At 51.0% G+C, this 24,350-nt stretch overlaps 1 protein-coding gene across 8 annotated transcripts in view; it reads right to left on the bottom strand.

Annotated features, from left to right (window-relative positions):
* SLC6A9 (solute carrier family 6 member 9) overlaps positions 1–8,298 on the bottom strand; it is a 31,645-nt gene extending 23,347 nt beyond the window's left edge. Inside the window, exons 1-3 of one of the 8 annotated variants that reach the window (XM_082455187.1) lie at positions 7,989–8,224; positions 5,775–5,871; positions 2,279–2,394 (exon numbers count right to left, since the gene is read on the bottom strand). In XM_082455187.1, coding sequence (XP_082311313.1) covers positions 2,279–2,308 — 30 coding nt within the window. In that variant the 5' untranslated portion in view covers positions 2,309–2,394; positions 5,775–5,871; positions 7,989–8,224. Of the gene's footprint in view, positions 1–2,278; positions 2,395–5,774; positions 5,872–6,310; positions 6,895–7,757; positions 7,833–7,988 lie in introns of those variants that run through there. The other 7 variants (XM_082455185.1, XM_082455189.1, XM_082455191.1 and 4 more) reach the window with 7 other exon arrangements.
* Positions 8,299–24,350: the final 16,052 nt, after the last annotated feature.

Raw genomic sequence — 24,350 nt, 5'->3', positions numbered from 1 at the left:
CAGCTGGGTTCCTGCATGGCCCTGTCCTAGGAGCCGCTGAGGCGTGAGGGAGGCAGCTGAGCTGGCCTGGCAGAGACCATCTGGGCTGGGACCGGGGGGAGGGACACGTGCGGCAGGCATGTGGGTCTGGGCACGTGCTGGGAAGTGGCTCACCCTCCACGGGGCACCTGCCACATGAAGAGCCCAGCAGAAGCTCCAAAGATGACACAGGGTGGACACTGAAGAGACCCAGGGGACCCATGTCCTCACACCCAAACCTGGGGCAAAGGGGGATGGAAGTGAGGACCCCATGGCAGGGGCCAGCTGCCTACTCCCAGCCTACCAGGGCACAAACGGCAACAGAAGCCACAGACCTGGGATGGTCTAAGTGCCACTGGCTTCCATGCATGGCCCTCAAGACCCTCTGTTCCGCCCCACCATGGCATCCAGAGAAGGAGCAGCCTCAGTCACTCGCCCTTAGGGGACCACAGGCACCTAATAAAGTCCGGGCGCAGCTGCCTAGGTTAGCTAGGAGAGATGGGGCTCCTCAGAGGCTGTATCCTAGAGACAAGCACTGAATGGAGGCGGAACTGGTTCCAAACTGGGCCCCGAGAATAGCGGAGCCCAAGGTCATAGGCAGAACTGAGAAAGAAGCAGGAATAGAATCTCGAGCAACCACTGGGGGTGCCCAGGGGACATGCTATGGAGCCTCAGACGCAGCAGTGGCGGGCAGAAGTCAAAGGTCAGAGGGCACGGAGGAAATCAAGCCCCAGCTATCTTTAGGCACATCCTGGTGCTGGGAACAGGCGTCCCAAGGCAACATTCCCTTCCACAGACGGGCTGGCCTGCTGGCCGGCAGAGCCCAGGGTCCGGGAAGCTCAGCTCCGGCAGGGATTCTGGGACCTTGTGATTCACGCTCCCTATGTTGCCCACGTGGGTTCCGCATCTCTCCTGCCTCCCTGCCCCAGTCCTTTGAGGGTCACTCCAGAGAAAGTAGAGCAGCCAGTACTGAGTAGTGTAGAGTACTCGGAGGGTTTCTTAAGTTTCATGGGACACAGAATCTCCATGTAGGGAGGGGCAGAGCCACAGCCCACTTCCTGCAACAGGCCCATGGCAATTCCAACACTTCCGGGAAGGGTGAGGCCATTTTTGATTCTATCACAGCATCCGCCCCCTAGCAAGTATTCAGGTCAGGAGACCTCCAGCTCTGCCCACATCTGAGCACTCAGAGTTCAGGTTGGCTGAGGAATACTTTGAGAAGCTTAGTGCATTCAGACTTGCTCCAGTCAGGAGGGGGCCAGACCAGAGCAGGTCTGAGGGGCTGGATGCTGGAAGTTCAGAACAGGACAGGATAGAGGGTCCTGAGCCTGGAGCACGACTGTCCAGCTCCCTCCCCCAGACCATTCCTTTGGACCAAGTACTTCGAGTCCCAGAAATCAAATCCCTGGTGAGGGACAGGGCTTGTTTGGGGAGGGCTCGGCAGAGACCCTAGGCCAATCAGTCTTTCCCTGAATGTGAACAGCAACCGAGAATCCATGTGGGGAAGGGAGGAGCCACGGGAGGGGCCGCGCTCAGTCACTGGCTTCCTCCCCTGACAGCTGCCCAGTGTCACTGGTTCCTGAGGCAAGATCCCAAGAGGAGGAATACAACCACTGCCCTTGGGGTATTTTCCTGGTTCCTGATTCCAGTGCTGGCCTGTTCCGTCCATCAGCGAGCCGGCCCTGCTCTTGCCCACTGCTTCTCACCACCTCTCCTGCGCTCTGAGAGAGTGTGTGGCTTGGGGCAGGGGGAGAGGGAGGCTTTCTGAGGAGGCCTCAGGAGAGGATTCGAAATGAAACGCTCTATGTTACTTTTCAGAGTGGAAGAAGAAAAAAATCAGACAGGCTCTGAGGACCCCTTGATCAGCACACGCTGAATGCTCCCCACGGCAGGCAGAGCACAGCGTTGGGGATCAGCCACAGGACAGCCCTCCCAGCAGGACCGACTGCAGCCTTCTCTCCAGGGTATCTTGTGATGAGCGCGGGAAGTGTGCCTCGTGCCGCCGAGCATGGCTTTCGGGCTCTGTGGTGGAATCCGCGCTGCTGTGGGCTCGCAGCCATGGCAGCATCTAACCTGCTGTGTGAGGGGCTGCCCACCTGGGCCTGGGACAGCCCTAGCACTCAGGAGCCCTGGCAGTGCCAGACTCGGGGCCCCATGGAGCCTCCTAGGCCCTCCTGTCAGGGCCAGCAGCTGACGGCAGGCCCCAGAGGGGATGGTGCTCATGAACCCCTCCTCCCTGCAGTCCGGTCCCTGTACTCACCAGCATCGCTTTGGCACCTTTTCCTACCATGGTGGTGGTGGGTTAGGGGCTCTGGAGTCCCGGACCACACTCACAGGCTCTGTTTCTAGCACCTTTCAGAACACAGGCCTCAAGAGCTGTGGAGAGAGCAGAGAATGCGCTGAGGATTTGGCCCAGGAAGGCAGGGCAGGACATGTGTGGCCCTCAGGGCTCTTCAGAACAGGTAGTGCAGGGCCCAGACCACCGGCTGGCAGGCCCTCTCTTCCCTCCCGCCCTGGCCCAACCCCTGTCAGACCATTTCCTGTCCTGCTCATTTCTGGATGACCCTCAATCCAGTTCCTACCTCACTCTTCTCCCAAACCTTCCCCTGGATCCCTTGGTCTCCAGACTTCCTGTCCCAATGGGCAAAGGTCTATTTTTGACTCTCCAGATGCCCAGTTCTACAAAAGATAAAAAATGAACACAGAACTGGCACAGGGTCCAATTCCTTCATCATCTGTGTGAATGGCTTCAACCTTTCCCCTGACGGGGCGTCAGCTTGGATCAGCACATGCTCCCCAACCTCGCCCCAGCCAGGCGTCCAGGATGGTCCTTCCCTATCCCGGTGCCACTCAGCTTGGGCTCCAGGCAGCGGGCTCGTTGTTATGTCGCTAACTTGGACCAGAAGCTCTAGGCACACCAAACACAGCATGTGCAGGCACAACGCCGCCATGCCCGTGCTCAGGCTGGCCCCTGCCGAACACCTTCCCTCCTGTTCACCAGGTGCAATTCTACAAATCCTTTAGGAGCCTGCTTAAGTGTCGCCTCTCCTCTGTAGCTTTTCCTGACACTGCCCCCACCCCACCCCACAGTGAACAAACTGTCTCCTCTTTTGTGTTTTGTGCAGACTTCTACCAGTGTCCTTATCAACTCATTTGCTTACGTCTGTCAACCATGGGTTGGTTGGCCAGTTCCCTGAGGGGTTGGATGTGTTTCATTTACCCCTCTGTGCCCAGCACCTGGCGCGGTGCTCAGCTTGCGGGGAGTGTTGGTGGAACTGAGTTGAAGGGAAATGGGTAAGGCTGAGGCCTTGGAATGAGGGGCCAGGTCAGCCGGAGAGATCTCGTAGGAAGCCTCTGAGAGGCGAGGTGGGGCTGGCGAGCGGGAGGGGCAGACAGACGGGAGGCGCGGCCATGCAGCTGCTGGTGTCTGCAGGTTCAATGTTGGATGGACGCAGACGGAAGAGGAGGGAGTTTTTGACAGGTCACAGGAGTGGAATCAACCTTCAGGGAGCCTCAAAGGATTCTCTTATGGGAGGAAAACCCGGGGTCAGATGGACAAGCACAGTCACCCTCCGTAGGGCCTGGTCCTAGGAAGGCCTGGGGCCTTCTCTGGGTCCTCTCAAGGAGTCGCCTCTACTCCAAAGGCTGTTTTGTGCCACTCTGCCCCGCCTACAGCCACCTCAAGGGCCACCTCTCACCCACAGGCCCAGGAAGTCATTGGAAGGCTAGAAAAGAGGACGAAGAAGCTCTTCCTGGCTACCTTAGGCCTTTGTCCTGGCCACCAGGTGTCCTGCATAACCTTCTCCCCAGGCCCGAGCCAGGTAGGGATGTGACTTGCGACCATTTCCCTTTGGTTAGTCACCCAGGCCGGCCTTCCTGCCTCTCACTGTTCCCTAAAGAGGTCCCTGCTCGTGGCTTTGGTCTTCTGTGGGCAGTCAGAACAGGGGGTGTGCTCCCTTAGAAGATCATACCCTTGTCTTCACTTACCACACCCCTCCCTCCAAGCTGTAAACTCTAGATTTGCTGTCCTCAAAGCTGTCCCTCTTCAGCTAACAGATAATAATGACAATAATGATAATAATGACAATGATGATAGTAATGACAGCAGGTGGCATTATTAAGAGCCACCTCACTGGTTGGGCATTACGCCCTCTGGTCAGGTGAGTAAACTGAGGACACTCCGTCCTGGAACCTAAGTTCCAGGGTGTTATCCCTAAGCACCGCAAATACAGCCCTTGTGGTCAGGGTGCTGACAGATTAGTGGAGAAAAGATTGCTCGGGGGCTGCTTCCAGGACAATGGGTTGGGTGTAAAGCTTTGCTGCTTCTCCTGCTTCTGCCATTTCTGTTGAACGGCCCCATCCATCCATTCAAAAAGTACCACCTGAATGCCTACGATAGGCCAGGCCCTCTTCTAGGGGTTGGGCATCCACGTTACCCAGGCACCAGGCCTGCCCCTAACCCATATATGGGCCACTATTGACAAGCTCTCCATCTGTGCCACGTGGGTCAGAGTCAGGTTAGCTTGTGATAAAGAGCTTGGACTCTGGGACCTGGAAGGAGGAACTGGCTCTGCCACTCACTAGGTATGTGACTTCAAGCAAGTTACTTAACCTCTCTGAGCCTCAGTTTTCTCAATTTGTAAGACGGGGCTAATCATACTTCCTTTGTACATTCTGAAGTTTGTGCTTAATTTTTTGACTCAACAAGTCCTCCACTTTTTCCTTCCCTCCAATCCATTAATCTTCCCAAAGTCCTAAAGCCCTGATTCCCTCCAACAGTTTTCCACAGCCAACAGGATATGGCCTAAATTGTTCAGCAGGCATTTAGGGCTGGCCACAATTCAATTCATTTACTCCGCAAATATTTATTTCGGGCTTGCTCTGGGCCAGATCTGTGCTGGGCACCAAGAACTCTTCAGTCTCTGCCCTCCTGCAGCTTACAGGCTGGTGGGGAAATGAATGAAACTGGTGACTCAAATGTGTACAATTAAAGCCTACAATAAAGGGTGTGAAAGTGAAAGATCTTCTTGACGAAAATCTACACCGGGGGGCCTGGCCTTGTCTGAGAGTTACAGAGGACTTTCCTGAGGAAGTGAGGTTTAAGAGTCAGAGGGGGATGATTTGGCAACAGTGAGCAGAGAAGAGGAAGAGAGATTCAAGCAAATGAAATACTATGTGCAAAGACTGTGAGGCTGAGGCTCAGATAGTGAGGGAGAAAGTGGCCACAGACAGAGGTGGATAGATAAGCAGGTTCGGGGTCTTTGGGGCCTTGGTTTTGGTCTTTATCCTGAGGGCAATGGCAGCTATTGAAGTCTTTAAAGCAGAGTTGTAACTGTGAGGAGGAGCAATCGGTGGAAGGTACATTTTGAAATCATCACCCTAGATTAGTGTGGAGAAAGGACTGGAGGGAGGAGAGAGGGAAGAGAGGAAATCAATTAGGAATAGGCCAGGCCAGGGATGAGGGGGCTTGGCTCAGGAAGGTGATGCTGGGGTGGGGAGAGGTACAGAGATTTGAGAAAAATATAGAACGCAACTTTGGTAGGAGACTTGGTGATGAATTGGACTTAGAGGGTGAGGGATAAGGAGGGGGTCTCTGGTTTCTGTTGGTATAATAGGAAGAAGCCTGTGCTAGTCCCAGAGACAGGAATGCTGGGGATGCTGCAGGTTTGGAGTGGGTAGAGGATGAGCTGGGTTCGAGTTGCCTGTCAGCCACCCAAGGGAGGATGGGGAGAGGGTAGTCATAGGACCCAGCCCACCTTTACTGTCTCATTGCTCAGTCTTCCTCTCCTCCAAACAGGACTGTCAGGTCAATGAATTTTAAGGGTCCGTCTGGGCCAAGCCCTGGAGTCCTCGCTGGGGATGGAAAGGTGACAGGTTCTTTCCTGGCCTTCAAGGACCTCACAGTTTAGGAGAGAGATAGAGGAGGAAACATAATCTCCATTCACTGTGACGGAGGCAGTGGAGGGGCTGTGAGAGTAGCGGAGGGCCCTAGTTCTGCCTAGATTCAAGGTCGGCTACCTGCAGCCACTTGTGGCCACCTGTGGCCACGTGGGACTGTTCAGCATCCCCAGAGGGTTCTTGTCTTCATGCCTTTGCTTAGGCAGTTCCCTCTTCCTTGAGTACCCTTGTCCCCATATCTATCTGTATATACCCCACCCGTCTTCAAAACCTGTCCCAATGCCATTATCATCAAGAAGCCTTCCTTTCTCCTCCCACTTGCAGTCAATCTTTAAATGCTACTCCCGGTTACCCCCAAAGCACGCTGTGTACATCTGATTAATATGCTCCTCACACGTAGCCGTTGCAGCATGGTTACTTGTGTCCCAATCTGCCTTCCCCACCAGCTGGAGAGATCATCCAGGGCAGAGGTGTGACTCTTCTGTGTCCCCAGAGCTGGGCACTGAGCCTCAGTCGCAGTGTAGGCCGAGTAAGGGGGCGTTTTCTCTGCGGTCCTTGGAAACATTTGGGCATGCTCAGTGTCGCTCTTTAGTCCCTTCCTAGAACCAGTCCCCTCACCCCCTATCCTCCAATCTTCTGACGCTCCCTCACTTTGGGGTTCTTTAACCTCTCATGTCCTTCTCTCCTTCTCCACTCCTCGCTCCCCAGCCTTTATCTTCTAGCGGCCGCAGCATCAGGCTTGTTTCGGCAAAGACAGACCTAGGCTTTGTGCGGGAGCTGTCAGAGAGCTGGGGACGCGGCTCCTTTAAGAGTGACCAGCGAGGGGGCGTGGCCTGCGGAGTACAGGCCCGAAAGGGGGCGCGGCTCCTTTAAGAAGCGGCCGGCAGGCTGAGAAGAGGCCCTGGAACGGCAGGAAGAGGCGAGGTCGTTTTCGGAGCTGTAGCACCGCCTGGAGCGCCCAGATTCCTCGAAGCGGGGCGCGTCCGCCTTAATCGGGGTGCGAGGTGTCGGGGGCGGGCGTTACATCAGCCGCCACGTGTGGGCCTCTCAGCTGGTGCGGAGGCGGCAGCCCCGCCCCCGGTCCCTGCCGTGGAAAAGTACCCGGGCGCCCAGGTCCCCGCCCCCTTGCCCCGCCCCCGAGCCGGCTCCGGCCCCTCCCGGCCCTCCGAGAAAGCCCCCCTCCCGCCTGGCCCCGGCCCCGCCGCCTGCTCCCGCGGGCCGTGGCTGCGGGGTGCGGGGCGCCGGCTGGGAGTGGGCGCCCCAGGCTGCTAGGCCCCTGCCCTCACCTGCGGCCGCCTGGGCCCGCCCTACGCGCACCGGGAATGAAGGTTGGGCTGGGGAGGGCGCGGGTTACAACCCCCAAAGAACAACGCGGCCGTAGCCCCTTCCCAAAGTCGTGGCCAGGAGCCGAGGACAACAGCCCGAGGGCACCGAGACTCCCTGGCGCGGCTTCCCGGGACCTGCTGGCGCGCGGGAACCCTCAACCGGCCGCCGAGTGGGCGGGCAGATAGTGAGGCAGGCCGGCTGGAGGGGCCAGATAGGCAGCTTGGCCGGCCAGCGGCCGGCAAGGAGATGGAGAGCAGGAGCCCGCATGAGGGGCGCAGACACCCGGCCCACCGGTTCCCGGCGCCCGCAGGCCCCTGGCGCGCAGACCCACTGGCGCCTCAGACAGAAGCTCTGGTTCCGGCGCTGCCGGCACAGCTCCGCTCCCGCAGCCCCGGACCGAACCGGCGTCGGCACGCAGCTCCCCCTCCTCCAGGAGCGCCCCCCGCCCCGCGCCGCCGTTCCCTCCCGCTTCAGCTCCTTGGTGACAGCGGTGACACCCAGACGCGCGCACCTACCCCGACCTTTCCGACGAGACAGACATCCCTGTACGTGCACCCACACTCTTACCCCCAGATGCCCGCATGCATGCGCGATCACACACACACACACACACACACACACACACACACACGCTCGCCCGCCCGCTGGTCCTGGGGCTCAGCCCCGCGTAGCCACCAAACACCCAGACCGACGGCGGGACAGACAGAGGCGCGGGCCGCAGCGCCCCCTTCCCCCAGGCGCCTTACCATGCTGCAGCCCCCGGCCCAGGCTTGCTGGGTCCGCACCGCGGTGCGCCCAGGTGGCTTTCTTAAAGGGAAAGTTGCATCAGCCTCCTGAGGCTCAGTGCCGCCGCGAGTCCGCCCGCCCCGCCGCGCCGCTCGCCGCTCCTCCTGAGCTTGTTGTGTTTTGGTTTCAGGGAGGCGGGGGCCAAGAGTTTGGTGAAAGTTTGGAGAGTGGAGAAGGCTTGGGAGATCTAGCCAAGTCCCTCCCCTCTCTGAACAGCTCCCCTGGCCTCCCTGCGCCCCCCCCCCATCTCATCCCCACCCCCGACGACTTCTCAGGCTCCTCCTCCCAGGGAATAAAATTACAAGTTGCTCCTGCTTTCAGATGATTGATCCCCACGAACCCCTGGGAGTGGGCTCCGTAAAGGAGCCCCCTTCTCCGCCCCTGCCTTGCTGCCCTTCAGCTGGGGCCCTTGGAGGAAGCAGATGTCCCCTTCGGGCTAGGCTGGAATGAAGCCAGAACGCCTGGGGCACTTGGGGGGCTGGAGCTGGAGTTAGCCTGCCAGGCCCCCGGCTTTCTGCGCCTGCGTTCCCCCTAGAGAGAAGTCAGAGCAAATTCCATTCCCTTTGAGCAGTGCCGCTAGGGACTGTGGGCACAGCTGGGTAAGGCCTGGGTCCTACTCCTTGGAACTGGAGGGCTGGGGGCCCTTTCTCCATGGACCCTCCTTTGACCACTGGTTTGGCCAACCCTACATTGGCCATTGTGTTACAAGTGCTGCAGTCACCAACCTGGGCCCCCTCTTCTCTCCCTGGGGAGACATACCTGGGTTCCAATTCCAGCTAATGGAGACTTTGCCGAAGGGAGCTTTGCTGAGCCTCAGTTTCCTTCCTGTAAAATAGACAAAACACATTGCTCTAGGCTGCCCCTGAGCAGCAAGTCTTGGCAGTTGGTGGAAAGGGGCTCCCACAATTGCTTACCTTGAGAGCCACCAGCTTTCAAGGAGAAGGGCCGGTTAGTACTGGCTGTCAGGGAACAGTTGTTGCCCCCAGCATCTGCTTGGGAAGGGGACCAGTCTCTTCTCGGCACCCTGAGTCTGTCCTCACTGTTGTCTGGCCAGGAAACCAGTTTTATTTGTTCCCTGGGGATAGTCAGCCTCCAAGAAGCTGATTCACATATGCCAAACTCGCACAAGATCAATTGACAGGTGAGATTCCACTTTATTAATTTACAATCAGAGGCACTGAACAAGATAGCAGGTATCAGGCACAGATACTTCCTGCCAAGGAGTGCTCTCAGGCCACACACAGTCCATTCCACCAGGCTTCTCCAGGGCCCTACCAACTCAGAACTTATAACCTATTCACAGTAGAGACTTGATCAGATCTGGGAAGATCTGGAGACATTATTCTTGTCAGCAAGATTATTTTCATTTGTACTCTGTCCCCAAACCTAGCAGGTACAGCATGTTTGTGATTTATATTCTCCTATGAACGAATTACAGGTGTCTTATGTGTATGTGTGGCCTCTTCCCGAGCAGTCTGTTGTTCCTGTGCCCCCCTGCCCCTGTGGATTTGAGTAGGTGGATCTGTGTTTGTGAGTGACTGTGTGCACTGCAGCAGCTCTGTGTAGTGGTGTGTGTTTGTGCGTGCAACTCTGGGAGCTGGGCACCTGTGATCCAGGCCCCACCCGCTCGCCTGTCCTGCTAGGACATAAAGTCTGTGGCTGGTCTCTCCCTCCCTCCCTCCCCCTGGGGCTTGTCAAAAAGGGCCACCACACAGGGAAGGCAGGATAGAGGCTGTTGGAAGATTCCCCCATGGAGTGGAGTGGGGACAAGGAAGAGTGGGAGGGTGGGACAATGGCCTCCTTTCCCCTTGAAGCAGTAGACTGGGGGTCAAGGGGCCCTGAGAAGAGGGCACTGAGGGTCAGTGAAGCTTCTGGGATCGACCTGGCCACCTCACCCTAAGGACTCCATATGAAGGGAGGGAGGTTCAGGACGCTCACAGCCAGACCCTGGGGAGGCTCTCAGAACCTGCGGCTGGTGGTGAGGTGGGGTGGGGTGGAAGAAGAGAGGGGGAGGGGTGCTCAGGGTTCAGCCCTCTGAGGCTCTATCAGGGAGAAAGAGCATTTGGGATTAATCTGGGGGCAGGGAGGCAGCCTCACCCTTTAGCCCATGGGGTGGGGGAAAGAGATTTTCCCTGGGGGTGTTTGGGAAAGTTGGAGATATTGCCCACATGGGTTTTGCTAGACAGATGACATAACACAAATCATATTTGCATATATAGAGAGAGATTTATAGATGTGTGTATTTTACACATCTTGATCTAGAAAGGGCTTCAGGCAGCTACACAGTGAGTTGAGTCCTGAGGAAAATCTTGTGAGAAAGATTCTGGTTTGAAAAATCGTCTCCACGAGTCAGGGGCTGAAGCGGCTGTTTTTTTCCAACCAGAATGAGGCCCCAAGGGAAGCAGGTTTGGGCCTAGTCCAGGTCAGAGCTGGGATGGCCTTCATCCCCTCCTGTGAGCTCCCCGCCCTGGGCCACTGGTCCACAGGTTGGGAAGGGCATGGCCAGCCTGGGCCACTGTGAGGAGGGTAGGGGGATCAGGCCAGAGGACAGAGAGAAGGACTGATGGGGTCAGACATCTCGCTGGCCTGCTTCTTCCTGGGGCAGGGCAGTAAGAGGACAGGCAGCAGCTGGGCCCCACCCACTGCGGGCTAAGGCGTGTCTCAGGAGCCTCCAGTTGCAGTGCAATTTCCTGGGAGGGCTGGGCCCAGCATCAGATCCCCTGGTGCTGACAGGTTTCACTTGTCGTCATCAGCCTGCAGGAGCAAGGCCTCTGCTGAGCCACAGGGAGTGTGCTTAGGTGTTTGTCTGGTGGGATTAGGGATAAGGGCAGAGGTGGGCCACTTCTGGAAGGCATTGTAGGACCTGGAAGCACTGGCCACCTTGGTGGAGGGGTGCTGAGGGACCCTGCTGAGACGTTGGGGGAAGGTGGACATTGCTTTGAGTTACAGCCGGGCCTGGCCAGGCTCGGAGCCCCAGCCTCAGGAGCTGCAGAAGCCCACCTGGGCTCTGCTCTCAGATTCTTCCTCCCTTGAACTTGGAGCCTCGTGGTCAGTGCCTGGCACCTTCCCTGCCCTGTCCCAATGCAAGGGAGCGGGCTAGGTTGGTTCCAGATCCAAGAGCTGTCTCTGGGGCTTCATGTGCCCTTCAGGCCATCCTGTTATGCTTTCTCTGGCCCTGATCCAGGGGGGGCAGCATGAGCCAATTACGGGAATCAGAGCAGGGTTCCAGGCTGGACCTCAGCAGCTGCAGGTAAAATTAGGCATACAGACTGGAAACATTGACTTTGGCCTGTCTGGGGTACAGCCCTGATGTCCAGAACATTCAATGTCCAGATTCCTAAATACCTTAGACCTCCCAAAATCCAGAATTCCCAACACTGCAGAGAACCCCAAACCCAGAGTTCCCAGCACCCAGAGCCCCCTAATGCCCAGGGCACCTAATGTCTAGACCACTGATGTTCCTAACATCCAACTCTCAAAGTGCCAGTGTCCCAATTCACTGGAAAGGAATCTGGAGGGGAGGGAGCGGTGGCCCTGATGACCCAGGTCCCTTCAGTGACTGACACTGCCTGAGGAGTGGCCATCATGGAAGCTGGGGCTGGGGGTGGTGCTGGAAGCAACTTGATGATCCCATCCTGTCCTGAGGAGGGATGGAGACTGGCGGCTTTTCCTCCAGTCCCTCCCCACCCCGGTCACATGACCTGTGTAATTGCATGTCCACTTACTCACCACGTATGAATGTACATCTACACTGTGCTGGGAACTGTGCTGATTTCTAGGAACTCAGCCCTGAGAGAAAAGGAGTTCCTGCTCTCCTGTATGGGATGTGCGACCATGTGCCTATGTCATCTGCCAACGTGGGGCAACACATCTCTGTCTGTGACCCATGTGTGGCCACAGGCTTGGCTGTGAGAATGAATGGCTGCTGGCGTGTGATAGTGTGGATGTGAGGCCGTGAGCACAGACTGTCAGCAAGTGGACATATCTGACTGTCACAGAGGGTCTGACTCAGTGCATCCGTCTGGCCATCCCTATGATCCCTCCCTGCCTCACTGCTGAGGAGATGTAAGGCCCCCTCTTCCCCAGGATCGGGCCTCCCTGTGGGGAGCAGGGGGCTGATTCAGAGCTAGAGGCTGACACCCAGAGCCGCCCTGTAGAGGGACGGGAGATTCCTCCCACTGCCCCTGCCCCCGCTGGACCCAGAGCCTCTTTAGATTGGGAGGAGTGGCTATAAGTGGAGCAGCCAACACCAAAAATAGCCATCCACCCTGGGGAGGATCCTGTGACACCACCCCCTCTTCCCAGTCCAGCCCAACCCGGCTTGCTGACCTGGAGCCTGGGTAAGGCTCCTGTCTGACTCCACTCCTCCTGTCTGAGTAACCCCTTCAGACTTGAAGGAGGGCCAAAGCCATGATGTGACTACAAATGATGACATCATAGGGAGTTATGACATTATGGGGCGTGACACAGGGCCCCTCGCGCATGGGTGGTGTATGGCAGCCTGAGTGGGTGGGGCTCCACCTGCTGGCAGCACCCCACAACTCCCAGCAGCTGAGGATGGATAAGGCTGTACTGGGGGCCCTGCCTTATCAGTCTCCCCCACGTGTCTGATAAGCCTCTTACCGTGGGCTAGCTCAGGGAGCAGGCAGGGAGCAGGCTGGAAGAGGGAAAAGGGTCAGTTGGGGCTGGCTGAGCTCCAGGGAAGACAGCCGGGGTCAGGGAGCCCTGGCAGAGCCCCAGGAAGGGGTTGGGAGGGGTCCCTGGGAGGGCGATGGCTGCCTGCATCCCTATCCCAGGTCTTCCACTTAATAGCCAGGTAAAGTGGAACCTCGGTTTCCTCAATATTCTTCAACAGGAAGACTATCAGTGTGACTATCAATCATAGTATTGTTGTGAGGATTAAATATGGGTGAAGTGGGCACAGAAGAGGGCCTGGTACATAGTAAGTGCTTAGCCTCCTTCCTAGGTGAGATCAGGGTCCTACCTACGAGGTACCCATTTGGCCCAGCAGCACACCTGGCTGGCCTAGGCCTTGCTGGGGTTTCCAGAATCTGTGCAGGCCCATCCCCATCCCCATCCCCACACCTTCCCAGTCTGCGCTTGCCTCCAGACTCCCCGGGAATCCTGGACCTTCTGGCAGGGTTTCTTCCGGAGCCCCCCAACTGACATCTTGGAACCCTGGTGCCCTCTGGTGACAAAAGCCATACATGGCAGTCACAGCCCTATCCCTAGGGCACATCTGGCCAGACAAGGTGCTGTCCCTTGTCTGGTTATTTTATGTCGTCCCCACATCATGTTTACAAGGTAGAGATTATCTCCATTTTCTAGAACTAAGGCTCAGGCAGGTTAAATAATTTGCCCAAAGTGAAAGAACTAATAAGTGGTAGAACCTGAACTTGAACCCAGGTTGGCTGGTCTCCACAACCTATGCTCTCACCTTGCGAACAGTATGCACACAAGGTCACATGGTGACCCAGTCGGTGTTTTATGTGCCGTACTGACAATTTGAGTGCAACTATGATTGGGTGTGTGCTCATTGAAATTCTTCAACTGTGAATACAAAATTGTGTGACTTGGTTTTGAGCACAATGAGGTTGGGTGTTTGACTATGGGGACTTTTTATGTGGCTTTAGTGTGGCCGTATGATCTTATTGTGTGAGCGTAACCATGGTTAGGCTCGTCATTTATGCTGTGTGAGATTAGCCATGGCAAAGTCCAGCTCTGTGTGTGTGTGTGTGTGTGTGTGAGAGAGAGAGAGAGAGAGAGAGAGAGAGACTGTTGTGGACGGGTGTGTGGCTAGCTAGAGAGACTGTGTGGGGGAAGGTGACCGAGGGCCCTGAGTTCCCAGCACCACTTGCCTTTGCGGTCCCAGGATTGTATCTGCTCACCATGACACACATGATGGATGGCTTCACATGCTTGATACACTCCCATGGGCCTCCCGGTTCTTAATCCTCCCCTCTCCCTGACTTTTTTTGGAGGAAGGAAAGCAAATAGTACCACAAATGGAGTTGGCTTTCATTTTTTCCATAGGATATTTGTGAGAGCATTTTATAAACCTTTGAGTGATAACTCCAAAAAAAATCATTTAAAAAGAAAAGTAAATATGGCTATTCTAATTCTTGAATTTGAATTTGAGTGTCAGTTCTTATTCATTCTCCGGGTCTTGTTCACAAATCCCTGGGGGTCTCCAAGACCCTTCCAGGGGATCCACAAAGCAAAAACGATGTTCATAATACTACTAAATTGTTCTTTGCCATTTTCACTTGGTTGATATTTGTGCTGATGATGCAAGAACAGCAGTGGGTAGAATTGGTGGCACCCAAGTAGGAATCAAGGCGTGGCTCCCAACTGTACCAGCAGTCTCTGTATTTTTCTCTGCCACTATGTAGGCACAGTACAAAAAAAAAAAAAAAAAGAGAGAAAAAGGGCTGGTTTCACTGTTAATAAAGCAACAAAATTATTAATTTTATTAAATCTCAACTCTTTTTTTAAAAAATTTATTTATTTTTATTTTATTTATTTTTGGTTGCATTGGATCTTTTTTGCTGAGTGCAGGCTTTCTCTAGTTGCGGCGAGCGGGGGCTACTCTTCGTTGTGTTGCATGGGCTTCTCACTGCGGTGGCTTCTCTTGTTGCGGAGCATGGGTTCTAGGCATGCGGGCTTCTGTAGTTGTGGCTCAAGGGCTCTAGAGCGCAGGCTCAGTAGCTGTGGTGCACGGGCTTAGTTGCTCCGCAGCATATGGGATCTTCCCGGACAAGGGCTTGAACCCGTGTCCCCTGAATTGGCAGGCGGATTCTTAACCACTGCGCCACCAGGGAAGCCCTAAATCTCAACTCTTGAGTATGTCTTTTTAATATTTTGTGTGGCAAAGGGGAAGTATGCATACTGAAGTATGATAGTTATCTCCAGGAAAAGCACTCAAAAAGATTTTGAGTTGTGAGCCAAAAGTCACTTTTCTCACTGAATGACTACATTCACTTAAAAGAACACATGACAAAAAAAGTTATTCAGACTTGGGTATTTGGCATGATTTTCTCAAAAATGAATGAAGTGAGCCTGTCACTTCAAGGGAAGAAAACTATTAGTGTTTGTGGCCAGTGATACAATTAGAGCTTTCAAGTGAAAATTAGAATTTCGAAAACTTCCGTCTGCTACCGTGAGTTTGAAAGCTTCCCAGGTTTGATGAGATTGGTAATGACATTAATGAATGTATGGGCTTTTTTGTTTTTTAGATTTTTGTTTTGTTGGTTGGTTGGTTGCTGGTTGGTGTGTATAATGAAATGTGTCAACATTTGGAAGATCTGATAACTCAGTGAACCAATATTTTCTGAATGACCAGGGTATGATGTTACAGAATCATGCATGGATGAAAGAACCATTCAAAATGCAAGACAGACCAATGGACTTTAATATAACAGAGTATAAACAGTTCATTGATATAGTTTCAGATTCCACACTGTCACTAACCTTTAAGAAACGACACCTGTCGAGTTTTGGTGTAGTATCAAAGAGGAAAGCCACAGTAAACTGAAAAGGCTATTAAACGACTTCTCCCTTTTCCAACTACATACATTGTGAGGCTGAGTTTCCTTCACATCTTTCAACCAAAACCATTTAATGCAACAGATTGAATGCAGAAGCAGATATGAGAATCAATATGAATAAGTATGAATGTCAATAGATAAAACTCAAACAAAACTTTTGGGTCCTCAATTATTTTTAAGTGTAAAGGGTCCTGAGACCAAAAAGTTTGAGAACCGCTAAATTAGAGTTTTACTTAAAAAAAAAGACAAAACTATATTTAAAAACCTGCTAAGAAACTAGATCTTAATTGTCCCTAGAAGAAATAATAATTATGGGACATGATAGAAGTGTTAGCTAATGCTGCAATGGCGATCCCATTACAATATATAAATGTATTGAATTAATATGCGGTCCATCTTAAACTTACACAATGTTATCTATTAATTATATCTCAATTTTTTAAAAGGAGACTTTATTTTTTTATTGTTATTATTAATGTGTTATACTATTGGAGAATAAGCTTATTTTACTGCTTCCATCACAATGCATATAAGCCACAGATTTTCAGCATATTCGCAGTGTGATTGGTGACATTTTCTCTCCCTTGTGGGATGTGAACCTTGTCACCTTCTCCCCACACAGCCTGGTCTTCCTTCATGAGAAGAAAAATTGATCCGTCAGCAGCTACTGCTTCCAGGACCAGTGACGCAGGCCAGCAGGCTGGCTGGGCTCTTTGTAATTACTGGTTCTCCTGCTTATCCCATCTCTCCTGTTTCTAAGCACACTTTTTGAAAAGCCATTATTTGTTGCGTACTGTGTTAAATTTATATTCATTTTCTCATTTAATCCTCACAATGATTCTACAGGCTGGAAACTATGATTCTTACTTTATAGGTAAGAAAACGCAACCTCAGAAAGGTTAGGAGAAGGCTTTAGGAATGTAACTGACCTTAAACCCCTTTTAATTTATACATTCAAAAAGTTATTCATCTAAAATTTAGTACTTTAATAATTGTTCTTAGTAACAAATTCCCGCTGAAAGGAGACACCAGCACAGATCCACACCTAAGCCTCACCTGAGCCTGCACCTTTGGGTCCTTGCCCCTGAGACCCCACTGAAGCCCATGTCATGTTGAGGGCATGTCTGAGCCCTAGTACTGATGTCTTGCCTGGATTGTTTCCAGAAGCTTTATGCACAGCCTTCACACCCCCATCTCCACCCCCACCCCCCATTCTCTCCACCGGCATCTCTCTGAGCCCTTACCTGGGGCAACATGCTTGAGCTCCTCACCTGATCCTACATACCTGAGCCCTTTGATCAGCCGTCACACCAAAACCCCTCTCCTGGTGTTGAAATATGGGTGGATTCAGACTCCAGGACCGCCCCTTTCAGGCAGCAGCAGAGGACGTGGAAGCTGGAGGGTGAGGGCAGTGGGTAGAGACAGGGTGTGAGCTGAGGGAAGCAGGAATGGAGAGGAACCCTGGGCTCTCAGCCCCCAGCCACGGTCAGGAATGTTCCCAGACAGTGCTGACCTCTCACCCCAACCTGCTTCAGCTCAGGATCCACTGCCCCCACCGCCCCCACTTCAAGGACCAGCAGCTGCCTCTGGAGCAACTGGGGCATCACCATAGCAACCAGGCCAGGCCAGGATGGGGGTGGGGTGGGGCTGCTTTAAAGTCTTCTGTGGCTTCAAAACATAGGCCTGATCCTCTCATCTTGGTCATGTTCAGGGGCCCTGTGGATTGGGGGATCCAAGCAAGTAGGGACCATCTGCTCCCCACCATGTCTCTCAACTCAGGGAAGGATGTTTCTCTGGTCTCAACCAGATCCTTCCCGACACAATCCAGTGGGAAATTCAAGCTCTCTGTCCCCCTCCCCCCAACACTCTAGATGCTGGTGAACGTCTCCTCCTGGCATTCTGGTGGCAGAGCTGGAAGGGAGGCAGGGAGGGTCTGAGCTCTTGCCTCTGCCCCCCTGGGCTGTGATGTATTAGGGATGAGATCTTGTCAGTGAGTACCTGATGGGAGGAGTAGAGGAGTGACTGTGGGGATGAGGGCTGCTCAGGGCTTGGTGACCTAAACAGAGGCCTTGTGCGGTGATTAGCTGTCACGCTGGGTCTAAGCTCCTTACCCTCAGACTCTAGCCTCCCCACGCCCAGGTCTAATCCCGAGGTGGGGGGAAGGGCCCTGATGGGTCTCCAGAGACACATTTAGCATAACCAGCTGTGGCCCTGTGGGGATGGGCCTCTCTCTGTCCCTGTCTCTGTGAGTCTCTCTGCTTCTGTGGGCTTCTCTGCCCCTCCCTGCCTCTGTGTCTCGGTCCCCCCGTCTCCACGTGTATTTTGTGCCTTGTCTCTGTGAAGAGCTCTGCGGCCCTGACTCCGTGAATCTCTGGTTGGTGACACAGGGCATGGACATCACTAGGTAATGGACTACACAGATGTCAGTGACAGGACTGTGGGTGACAGGAAGTCTTGGGGACACAGACTGGTAGGTGACATGAGGTCTTAGACAACACGGTCTCAGTGGCAATGCATTGTGGGTGACCCAGGTTTGAGGGACGTTGGGTTGTTTGTATTTGACACACAGATTGGGTGACCCTGAGTTGTGGCTAACACAGGATCTGGGAGACTCAACGATAGCAATGCAAAATGAATTTGGAGGCAGTAGAGCGACAGCAGTAGTTCTCAACTGGGGCAATTTGCCCCTCCCCTCCCGGGACATTTGGCTGTGCCTAGAGACACTTTTGATGGTCTCAAGTGAGGGAAGAGATGCTACTGGCATGTAGCGTGTAGAGGCCGCGGATGCCGCTCCACATTCCACGTGCACAGGCCGGTCCCCGCAATAAAGAACCGTCAGGCCCAAATGCAGTGAACCAGCTCTGAAGCCCAGCTGCCCAGGTTGAAACCCCAGCTCTTGCCCTCTGCGACCTTGGGCAAATTTTCTCAGGTCTAACATGGAGTACCCAGGCAGTATCCTTCTGAGGTTGTTGGGATTGCTGAGCTGACACTTGTAAAGTGTTTAGAATAGTGCCTGGCACAGAGTCGGAGCTGTTTATTGACTCAGGCCTGGAGAGAACAAGAGTAGGTTTAGATTCAGGGACTCAAACGTTCTCTCCCTTTCTCATTACAGCTTCTGCTTCAGACAGGCTTCTTCCATTTCAGGAAAACACATGGCCAAAAGCAGCTCCCGTAATACTGTTACCCACCAGGGTTCTTGGCCTTCCTTAATCAACAGAAATTAAGAGGCCAGACAAGAAATTCAGGCAAGGCTTTATCGGGGCCCCTGCTGCAGCAAGTGACATGTTCCCTTGCTCAGTCCCCGAGGGGGCAGGGAGCTGGTTCCTTATATGGGCTGAGGGTAGGGGTATGTCCAGGGGTCCGGCTGGAGAGGTGGCTTAAGTTGTTTAACCACCCCTTTGGTATTGTTGAGTGCAGGGGGCATGTGTAGTACCCTGCTTTTGCTCCTGACACCCTGCTTTTGCTCTGGGCTCTTCAGAAGTGGCAGTTGAGTTTTTGGTCTTTTTGTATCTTGTCCATAATTTGCCCCAACTGCACATGCACGCAGTTATTTTTCATCCCTTATAGTTTCTTTGTATTTTGTTGCTCCAGGAGACGTTTGTCCAGGTGCAAGCACTGCAGCAAAGGGTCCCAGGTCCCAGCCTGTCTCATTATGTCATGTGGGCTCAGCGATTTCAGAGGAAGAGACAAGTACTTATAAATCCCGAAGAATGGCTCTGATTGGCTAAGTCTGGGTCACATGATCATCTGTGTTTTGCAGGACACCACATAAATAGATTAACTCTTCTATTCTTCATGACAACTCTTTGGAGTAGAACTTTTACTTTCCTCTTTTAACAGGTAAGGAAACTGTTGCACAGAGGTTCAGTAACTTGCTGGTACCTTGCAAACCCAGGATTTGATCCAAGACAGTCTGGTTTAAAAACGTGCACCCTCCACAGCCACCATCTTGAATGTTTATATTTAGATATGTCGGGTTTTATTTTAAAATGTACAATAAGAAGCAATGTTGTATTTATTAGCAAGACGCAGTCACAGAAACATTTTCATTACAAAAAGTTGCTCATTTTTGTTTTTCTAAGAGAAAGCAGTTGTGCTAATAGCATTAAGTCATCCATGTTTTTGAGTGGGCTGATGAGACATTGGTTGTGACTTTCTTGGGGAGAGAAAACAATAAGAGCTGGTCCTGGGGTGAAGGGTGGGGTAGGAGGGAGGAAGGGACCTTGGTGGTGAGCAGGAGAAGAACTAGGTCTAGATAGGACCTAGCCTGGTGCTGAGATGGGGCTGCCATTGTTGACAAATCCTTTACATTTGGATGATGACCCAAGACCAGACTCAACCTTTCGAATTTTCCTGGAGCATTGACAGGGATCCAGCACAGTTGAATCAACTTTACTAATAATACATCTGCCATCAGTCACATCCATCTTAAGGGAAAGAATGCCTGGATTGTGAGAGTATCTTGCCCTGGGGCCAGGGGCGAGAGACTAGGGGGCATGGATAGGGGTGCTACTTATGTCCTTATTCATAGCACCTAATCATTCTTAGGTGCTTAGTATAAGAAATAGGTGGAAACATGAGTGGTTTTCTGCAACAAATTGGTGTCGGGGTGGGGTTATAGTTCCCTCTAGTGGACACTTTGTGAATTTACACAATATCAGATTTTGGATGTGGCACGTTAACGTAGGCTAAATCCACCCAAGGCAAGGCAAACTTTTTTACCAGGGGGTTGGCTTCCAGAGTGTTTGGAAAACAGGCCCATAAGAAACACTGTGTGTGTGTGTGTGTGTGTGTGTGTGTGTGTGTGTGTGTGTGTGTGTGTGTTGTGAGCTGTGTAGCTTCTCCTAACTTCACCATGCAGAAGTCAGGAAATGGTTAGAGAGGCAAGATGTGGGCGTAGCTGATGGCAATAACCCAAGGATTTTATTTAAAATGTGAGAAAGCCAAAGGCTGTGGAGATAGGAACTTTTTCCCTCTCTAGATGTAGACTAAGTAAGGTGATTTAAATATGAAGGCACAGCCAGTAACTTTCCAAACAGAATTGGATGTGTGCCTGGGGGGATTCTGGATGTCAGTTAAACTGAGAAATACTCCAATTCCACTGATTCGCTTGATTCACCCCAACAAGAAAATAAAAAGTGCTGTGCCATTATTAAAAAATTAAAAATTATAAAAAAACAAACAAGTAAAGGACCAAGAGATAGTATACCCACAGTAAATAAAGGGATGTTTTTGCCAGGATGGGGAAATAGAAGGGTTTGGGGGGAAGGGCATATAAAAGGAGATGAGTTAGAAGTTTCTTCCTAATGGTGAATGTTTTTGTCTTTAAATGTGTATTTAATTTTTTCTCCTTCTGAGAAGGTACCACACTCTTTGTTTCCAGCCAGAAACTGTCTTTGATATGATTGGATTTAGAGCTAGTTGGTTAAAAATTAGTATCTGGGGATTTAGAAAATATTTTGTTTGCTTGAATGGCTTCTCTTAAGCATGTGGATGAATTGCTTTATTATGAGCCTAAATTGCTCTTGGCAAAATTGTCTTTATGTGTTTAACTGGCCAAGGTATAATTTGTTTTATTTATGAACACAGTAAGATTTATCTATGAATTAGAGACATTGAAAAAGTTGATTTATTCTGATAATGATGTTAAGGTTTTTTGGTTTTGTGTGTGCAAATAATCCATTAGTTTGATAAAATTTAATTGAAATCACTCATTATTGCATCATTATAACTTGGACACATCTGAGCAAACATAACGTTTTAGTCTGTTCAGGTTGCTCTAACAAAATACCATACACAGGGAGGCTCAAACTTCAGACATTTATTTCTCCCATTTCTGGAGGCTGAGATGTCCAAGATCAAGGTGCTGGCAGATTCAGTTCTTGGCGAGAGCCTTCTTCCTGGCTTCCTGGATTCCTGGCTTGCAGAAAGTCACCTTTTTGCTGTGTCTGCACATGGTGGGGAGGAAGGAAGGAAGGGAGGGAGGAAGGGGGAGGGAAGGAGGGAGGGAGGGAAAGAGAGAGATGGAGAGGTTAAACTTTTTGGTTTCTTCTCATTGAGTCACTAATCCCATTATGGGGGCCTCACCCTCATGACCTCATCTAAACCCAATTAACTCCACCTCAGAGTGTAACAGAGAACAAACCTGACTCCATATTGGATCTATTCCTTTAGCTCTAACCTTTGTGCTCTGTTTCCTGTGCTTAGTCATGCTGGCTCTGCACCTTGGAAAGGAATGTTGCCTATAGCCTGAAATACACATAATAGCCCCTTTCCAAGGCTCTGCCTCCCAGGCTTGACTATTAAAGGTATAACAATTTTCATTCATATAGAGATAAAAAGTTGCAGATCAGAATAACATTTGTCTTGTTGGAGATTTACAGGAACATGGTGACCAGACCTAGAGTGGACAGCTACAAGAACAAAGGATTATCACATTCCCTCTGGGGTCTGGCCAGCACCAAGAAGTCTGCAACAACCAGCCACATCCCCTACCCTTTTAGTAGAAAAGAAGCCTGAATTCTAACTGGAGTAAGATGGTTCTTTGGGACACCTGTCATGTGGCGAGCAGTATGAGCTTGGACTCGGTAACAATAATAGCATCATATTGGGGGTTAGGGCTTCGACATATGAATTTTGGGGGACACAAACGTTCAGTCTGTATAATAACCATCCAGTAAAGATGCCTCCCAGTCACTACCTTCTCTGTCCTCCCCAAAGCAACAACTACCCTGACTTCTAGTCGTTTTGCCTGTTTTTGAATGTTATGTAGTTAGAATTATACAGTATATACTCTTTTTTTTTTTTTTTTGGCCACACCTTGCGGCTTGTAGGATCTTAGTTCCCTGACCAGGGATAGGATCTGGGCTGCCGGCAGTGGAAGTGCAGAGTCCTAACCACTGGACTGCCAGGGAATTCCCAGTATACACTCTTTTTGTATTTGTGAGATTCATCCACGTTGTTATGTGTAGTAGCAGCTTATTTGTTTCTATTGCTGTATTAGTATCCCATTGCATGAATACACAACAATTTATCCATTCTAGTTTTTCAGTTTTTGACTATTATAAATAATACAAATATTTTGGTGCACATACCTAGGATTGGGATTGCTGTCTCCCAGCATATGCATATATTCAACTTTAGCAGATATCATCAAATGATTTTATAAAGTGGTTGTACCAATTATACTCCTACCAATAATGTGTGAGAGTTCAGCCATGGTAAAAGTATTTACCCCACAGAAATTGGCAACTTCTACAAATCAGGGTTTCTTTTTCAGTGAGCCAGTTGTTAAATAGTTACCAGCACACCACTGCCAATACCCATTGTCACAAAAACTTCATATGCTTTTCTTTTTCTTTTTTTTTTTTTGGCTGAGTTGGGTCTTAGTTGTGTCATGAGGGAACTTTTTTTTTGTTGCAGCGTGCAGGCTTCTCTCTAGTTGTGGCATGCGGGTCTTCTCTTCTCTAGTTGTGGCTCGCGGGCTCCAGAGCATGTGGACTCTGTAGTTGTGGCGCATGGGCTTAGTTGCCCCGCTGCATGTGGGATCTTAGTTCCCCAACCAGGAATCGAACCTGCCTCCCCTGTGTTGGAAGGCAGATTTACCACCGGACCAGCAGGGAAGTCCCTTCATATGTTTTTCAATTCTTGGTATTGTCAGTCTTTTTCTCCACCAAAAAGAAATAATAAAATAATTTTTTGTTCAAAATTTTAATTGAATATATTTTTAACCCTAACATATGACAAAATTTAGAGATATTATTTTTATTTTATTAAGATCAAAACTAACACAACATTGTAAATCAACTATACTCCAATAAAAAATTTTTAAAAAGATCAAATATACAAGCAGTCAGACATCTTTTAATTTCTACACACAAACACCCCTCAAATTTAAAAACGATAACCTTATTTTTTAGTCCTTTCAAAGTCATGTATCTTAATGTCAAGGATGAGGAAAAACCAGGACAAACTTACATTGTTGGTGAAACTGTTAACTGGTACAACGACTTTGGAAGGCTCCCACAGTAGTTCCTAAAACTAAACATACATATACCCCCGACCAGCAATTCTACTCCTGGGTATATACCCAATAGAAATGAGTGCTTCTGTCCACCAGAAGTCATGGATGAGTGTATTCATAGCCGCTTTCTTCATGATAACCCACTCTGGAAACAACCAAAATGTCCATCAGCAGTAGAAAGGATAAATACATTGTAATGTGTCCATACAATGGAATATTACGCAGCAATAAAAAAGGAACACAGTATGGACAGTATAGCCACAGGGGTGAGCCTCACATAATTTTGACCAAAAGCTGGCACAACTAATCAACACTGGTAGAGGCCAGGTAGACGTCACCCATGGGAGTGGTACTAACTTGCAGGAGGCAAGAGAGACTCTTCTGGAAGTCTGGACTTATTCTATTCTTGATCTGGGTGGAGATTACATGGGGTATATGTATTTAAAATTGATTTGTACACATTACTGTATCTAAATTATATGCCAATAAAATGGGAAACATCATATAGCTGCCTGTTATTAAGAGTGATGTTACTGAGTCAGATCCTTATGCCAGGTGCAGCCTAAGTCTTATGCTATATTTAGCTGACATTGCCGTGTAGCATGAAAATACCATTTTTCATAAGCATGTTGTAAGATAGGGGAGAATCAAGATGCTTCTTCCGTAATAGTTGGGAGTGCTCTTCATTTTGGCTGTTCCAGAAATCATTAATCATAAGATTTGGCAGCTGCCATCTGACTCTTTTAATTAAA

The sequence above is a fragment of the Balaenoptera physalus genome (genome assembly GCF_965194825.1).
Source record: "Balaenoptera physalus genome assembly, chromosome: 1".
Classification (NCBI taxonomy): domain Eukaryota; kingdom Metazoa; phylum Chordata; class Mammalia; order Artiodactyla; family Balaenopteridae; genus Balaenoptera; species Balaenoptera physalus.
This window is presented reverse-complemented; position numbering and strand designations above follow the sequence as displayed.